Raw genomic sequence first — 5,557 nt, forward strand, 5'->3', positions numbered from 1 at the left:
AATATATGGTCCGATTCAATAATGAATCTCTCCAGATGTGGGATCGAGACGATAAGGTAGTAATGGTAGCCTTCATCAATGGATTATGATTACAAAAATTGTATACAGAGTTTGTAGAAAAACCTTTCACCTCTATTTGGAAAATGTTGGACCGAGCGCATGAGAAGGCCAATTGCCTGAAGAATGAATATGTGACAGCCCCACCTCCCCCTAAGGCGAACCAGAGGGTTCGGCGGGCCGCCTGCCCAGCTCTCGCCGGGACTCAGTCGTTCACTACAGTCCTCAAATAAATTACAAGATAAATCTCAAATATACATCAAATTCTCCAATAATTACATATCAAAAGCGAAGCGTCCACGCTTCCGCTGCGCCACTCTGATCCTTGATATCAACCATTCACACGGAGAACTTTAATACAAACGTTTCCTTCGCCTCGAGCCCTGTGGAGGGGAATAAAATATTTTTGGGGTGAGCTAGAAGCTCAGCGAGTAACCAATAAAATCAGTAATCAAATATATTTCACAATATTGCATTTCGATCCTTTCGATGATGTCATGATTCAAAGAACAAATGTCCGTTTATTGCTCTCGTGAGCCAGTGAAGTCATAGCACTTGAACACCCAACGCTCAAATAGAACATTTAACATTAACATTAACATTAAGAGGGAGCCCCTTTTTGAGCTCCGGAGCCATTTGCTCCAAGTAAACAGAGGTGGAGACGTTGGTGTCCAGCACAAGACTCCCCAAGAACTCATTGAAGCCAAAATCATATCATGAATTCACATGCAAGCACGCATGAGATGCAGTCGAGTAAATAATGCAAGAAACATTTCATAAGAAGCTTTAACAATAGTTTGGGGTCACTCACCTCCATGGCTCAGGAACCATCCATCATATATCATTGCCTTGCTCAAATCCAAGTCTTAGTTCACAAACTCAATGCAAACAAGTCCTTTCAAAATTCGGACAGCACTTCCTCTTATCTTTCTTTACTTTTCCAGCCATCAAGGCTTCATTATTTCCTCATTCCAATCCAAAGGTACACACACAACAACAAGTTCATTCAATAGCCATTCAGCAAGCTCCCAGTAGTACAAGTACAAGTCAAGTTAGGGAAAAGTCCGGAAATGAAAGTTAAGCTCAAAACCAGAAAAACAGTTTTGATGTCATTTTGCGGTAATGGTACCAAAGGCGCTACGATTGTCAGATGAAGGTGCAAGATACACCGTTTCGAAGCTAAAAGACAGGGCTACAATATTACAGAAGGTCACTCAACCCAGTTTCGAGTGTAACCAGGTCAAAAATGCAAGATACCATACCAGAATCACAAAAACAGATTCACAGAACGCATTCTAGCGGAAACATCATAAATCAGGCTACCTAAGTCCAAATCCAGAAATTCCAAAGCCAGCCGAAATATAAGAAACAGGGCTAAATTTCATCAGAAGGCCTCAACAACCAATTCGGAAGCAATTCCAGCCAAAACAACCAATTACAGGCGCAATTCTTACATTCGGGTAAAACCAGAACAGAAATAGTAATTTCGACTTTTCTCATTCTACACTACTCCGATTGACCTGAAATTTTGTAGGCACTCTAAAATGTCATTCCCTACAACTTTCATGTTTTAAGCCAAGGCCAATTCGGCCTCTAACTAGGAGCTAAAAATTCGGGCAGAATGAAGAACATCAAACCCTAACTTTCCAAGATTTCTTCCAAAACAGAAATTGTTTGCAATTAACCACTTTTTCCACCTCATAGAGTCCTTAAACATCATTTCCAATCATCATATATAACCACACAATCATATCCATATGAAAACAGAAAAATCCCCAATAATTATAAAACTTCACCAATTCAACCAAAACCAAGATATAATCCATAAAAGTGCATCTTTTACCACCACCAATCATGAATTGAACATCATTAGAGGAAGGAAAGTGGTTCTTCATAACTCACCTTAGAAATACAAGAGATAGAGCAATTAGTCACCTTAGCTTTCTAAACAACTTCACAACCAAGCTCAACTCCACCAAACTAAGAGGTTTTATGGAGTAAATTCAAGTTTAATCGGTTAGAATCGAAGATTGAGTGACATGAGAAGCTAGAAAGTTGAGAGATTTTTCTTCTTTTCCTTTGAGAGAGAGCCGGCCATGAAGCATAGAAATAGGATGATTTTTGGGTCAAAATTGAGTATTAGTAAAGGTAAGAAATAATGGTCAAAGTCCAAGATTAAATCACAAGGTGACACTTGTCACCTTTTTGGTTTAAAACTTATCTTTTTATCTCTCCAATACAAATATCTTAACACTTTGTAAAATAATATCACTTAATACAAAATTCAACAAGTTGTCAAAAATATAATGCATTTACCGCACTTGCGGGTCCCACGTTCAAAATACGCTCTTAATTTCTCAAAAACTAACCGATACTAGAAAAATCATTTTAAAACTATCTTTGCTCATAAACTTTATCTGGGGAATTTTTCTCATAAAGAAAATGTAGAAAAGGCGGGCGATTAAATAAAATAAACTCTAGAAAATTAGAAAATTTCCGGGTTCTCACTCTCATTCTTTCGGGGCGTCACAGAATAGGATAAACCAAAGGATGACAGGTAAAAGAAGAATGCAAACCCAGTAGATATGGAAGGAAGTCGATCGCAAAAAAGTATCTATGATCGGATAACAAAAGGGCGTACCCCCAAAGTAGAGAGGGGATGGACTCCTCTCACTGTCCCTCGAACTCAAGTGCTCGCCATTATGGAGGCTGAGGTTTTATCACACCCTTTGAAAAGGTTATCTGGGAATAAAAGTAAATGAGATCAAACTCAGTATTGTGTCTATCACAAGGAGGTTGGGCATGATACGGAAGATTGTTGGGATCTTAAGAAAGACATTGAAGAATTAATAAAATGAGAGCATTTGAGAAGTTTGTTAGACGCGACCGAATTGATTAGAGAAGGCAAGAGTACAAACGAGAGGATAAGAACTACCAGAGGGATCTATTCCAAAGCAGTAGGGACCGAACTCCTGAACTCAACGTACAAAATCTCGTCGGGGTGATTAATACAATCACTAGAGGACCCGTCGGGGGGGGATAGCCACATAGCTCGGCACGGGAACCGCCCCCCTCTGAATAAGGATAACCCAAATAAACTGCTGAGGGTCTATGAAGAAATAATGTATGGTCTTGAGGATGTAGTACCTCTCACCTCAAATAATCATGAAGCCATAGTTCTAGAAGTGGCAACTTATAATTACAAGGTAAATAAGGTAAACATAGACAATGGAAGTGCCATTGATGTGTTATGCGATAAAATGTTCAAGGAGCTGCAGTTGGAAGAAAAACTGGTAATCCCTATGTGAACTCCAATGATTGGATTCGTAGGGCTGCGCGATCAAACTTGAGATAATGATAACTCTCACAGTAACGGTCAGAATAGCGCCTAAATGCCGAACTGTCCCGGTGAACTTTGCAGTAGTGAAAGAGGCATCCTTATATAATATGATTTTAGGATGGCCAACATTAAATGCTCTCCGAACTGTCTGCTCCACTCTGCACCTGAGTATGAAATTTCCCACTTTAGAGGGGGTGACCGAGGTGTTGGGAGATCTTGAAATAGCTCGGGCTTGTTATATTGTGAATCTAAAGGGAAAGGAAAAGTTGGTGGCACAAACTATCAGCTTAGAATCCCTAGAACCGGTAAAGCATAAGAAGATGTTGGAAACGGATAAAGGACTAGAGGAGATCCCCATTAATGAAGGAAATCCGAATTGAGTAATAAAAATTAGGTCACATTTGACCGAACTAAACAGAGAAGCATTGAAATCTTTGTTGAGGGAATATGCTGAAATCTTCGCATGAAGTGCGGAGGATATGCCTGAAATTCCAACCGAACTGATGTTTGGCCTGTGAAGCAAAAGAAACCAAATTTTGCACCCGAACGAAATGGGGTAATTAAGCAAGAGATGGTCAAACTTTTGGAGGCAAAATTGTAAAGGAAGTCTACTATCTGTCCTGGCTAGCCAATCCTGTGTTGGTGAAAAATGATGATAAGATCTGGCGAATGTGTGAGGACTTACCGACCTGAAAAGAGATTGTCCAAAGGATTGCTATCCCTTGCCCCGAATAGGTAGAGTCGTGGATTCAACTATGGGTTATGAAATCTTTTGTCTTTTTAGATGCTTTCAAGGGGTACTACCAGATAGCTATGACCAAAGAAAATCAGGAGAAAACCTCATTTATCATGAAGTATGGGACTTATTGCTATACTAACATGCCGTTTGGGTTAAAAAATACAGGTACAATATACCAGAGGCTGGTTAATAAGTTATTCCAAGATCACATAGGTTGCAACATGAAAGTTTATGTAAATGACATATTGATCAAGAGCAGGACTCAAGGTCAGTTCATCTCTGACCTCAGTGAAATTTTTAACATACTGTGAGAATCGCGAATGAGGTTGAACCCCAAAAAATGCACATTTTGGGTCAAGTCAAGAAAAATCCTTGGATACATGATATCCAAAGAGGGAATCAAGGCTAATCCCGATAAAGTCAAACCAATATGCAAATGATGCCCCTAAAAAATATTAAGGAGGCACAACGACTAGTTGAGAGGATAGCTACCTTGAACAGATTCTTGTCAATATCGGCTATTCAAGGGTCTCCATTCTTCAAAGTCTTAAAGAAGGGTCCAAACTTCAAATGGACTATAGAGTGCTAGACAGCATTTGATGAGTTGAAGGCTCACATTGCCAAACTGCTAACATTGACCTCCCCTGAGCAAGGAGAAACTTTGCTCGTATATCTATCCGTAGGAGAAGAGGCAATTAGTACGGTACTGATCAGAGAAGAAGAGTGAGTTCAAAAACCAATGTACTTTGTGAGCAGGCCATTGTAAGAGGCGGAAGTTCGATACTCCCAGTAGAGAAATACATCTTGGCTCCGGTTTATTCAAATCGAAAACTCAGGCCTTACTTTCAAGCTCATCTTATAGTGGTGGTAATTGATCAGCTGTTGAAACAAATCCTATCTAAACCTAACGCATCAGGTAGGATGGTTAAGTGGGTTGTGGAGCTATCTGAATATAACATCAGGTTCCAATCTTGAACAACCATAAAGGCTCAAGCCTTGGCCAATTTCATTGTAGAGGGAGTTCCACTTAGATAACAAGAAGAATAGGAGGAATGAGATAAGCCAGACCAGATCACCTTGGCGTGGACACTTTACGTTGATGGAGCATCCAACAAGGAAGGTTGTGGAGCTGGGTTACTTCTTATTACTCCCACAGGGGAAGAACTAGCCTATGCCTTAAGGTTTGACTTTAGGACGTCCAATAACGAATCCGAGTATGAAACCTTGATCACGGGGATAGAGGTAGCTCGAAAGATGGGGGCCACATCATTAAAAGCCTACAGTGATTCACAGTTGGTAGTAAATCAAGTCTTGGGGACCTATGAAGTTAAGGAGGTACCAATGAAAAGATACGCAGGCAAGGTGTGCGAAATGAAGTGTCTGTTTGGTTAGTCCAAGATTGAACAAATTTTTAGGTGTCA

General features: G+C 40.0%; 1 protein-coding gene across 1 annotated transcript; it reads left to right on the forward strand.

Annotated features, from left to right (window-relative positions):
- Positions 1-3,179: 3,179 nt before the first annotated feature.
- LOC113754963 lies at positions 3,180-4,447 on the forward strand. The gene is made up of 3 exons (XM_027299121.1): positions 3,180-3,350; positions 4,182-4,194; positions 4,302-4,447. Exons 1-3 carry the CDS (start codon positions 3,180-3,182, stop codon positions 4,445-4,447), a joined length of 330 nt encoding a protein of 109 aa, XP_027154922.1.
- Positions 4,448-5,557: the final 1,110 nt, after the last annotated feature.

This window comes from Coffea eugenioides, unplaced genomic scaffold, assembly GCF_003713205.1.
Source record: "Coffea eugenioides isolate CCC68of unplaced genomic scaffold, Ceug_1.0 ScVebR1_115;HRSCAF=498, whole genome shotgun sequence".
In the NCBI taxonomy this organism is placed as follows: domain Eukaryota; kingdom Viridiplantae; phylum Streptophyta; class Magnoliopsida; order Gentianales; family Rubiaceae; genus Coffea; species Coffea eugenioides.

What these genes read in the sequence shown, in the direction of transcription:
- LOC113754963 (XM_027299121.1), top strand. Translation starts at nt 3,180, where the DNA reads ATGTATGGTCTTGAGGATGTAGTACCTCTCACCTCAAATAATCATGAA.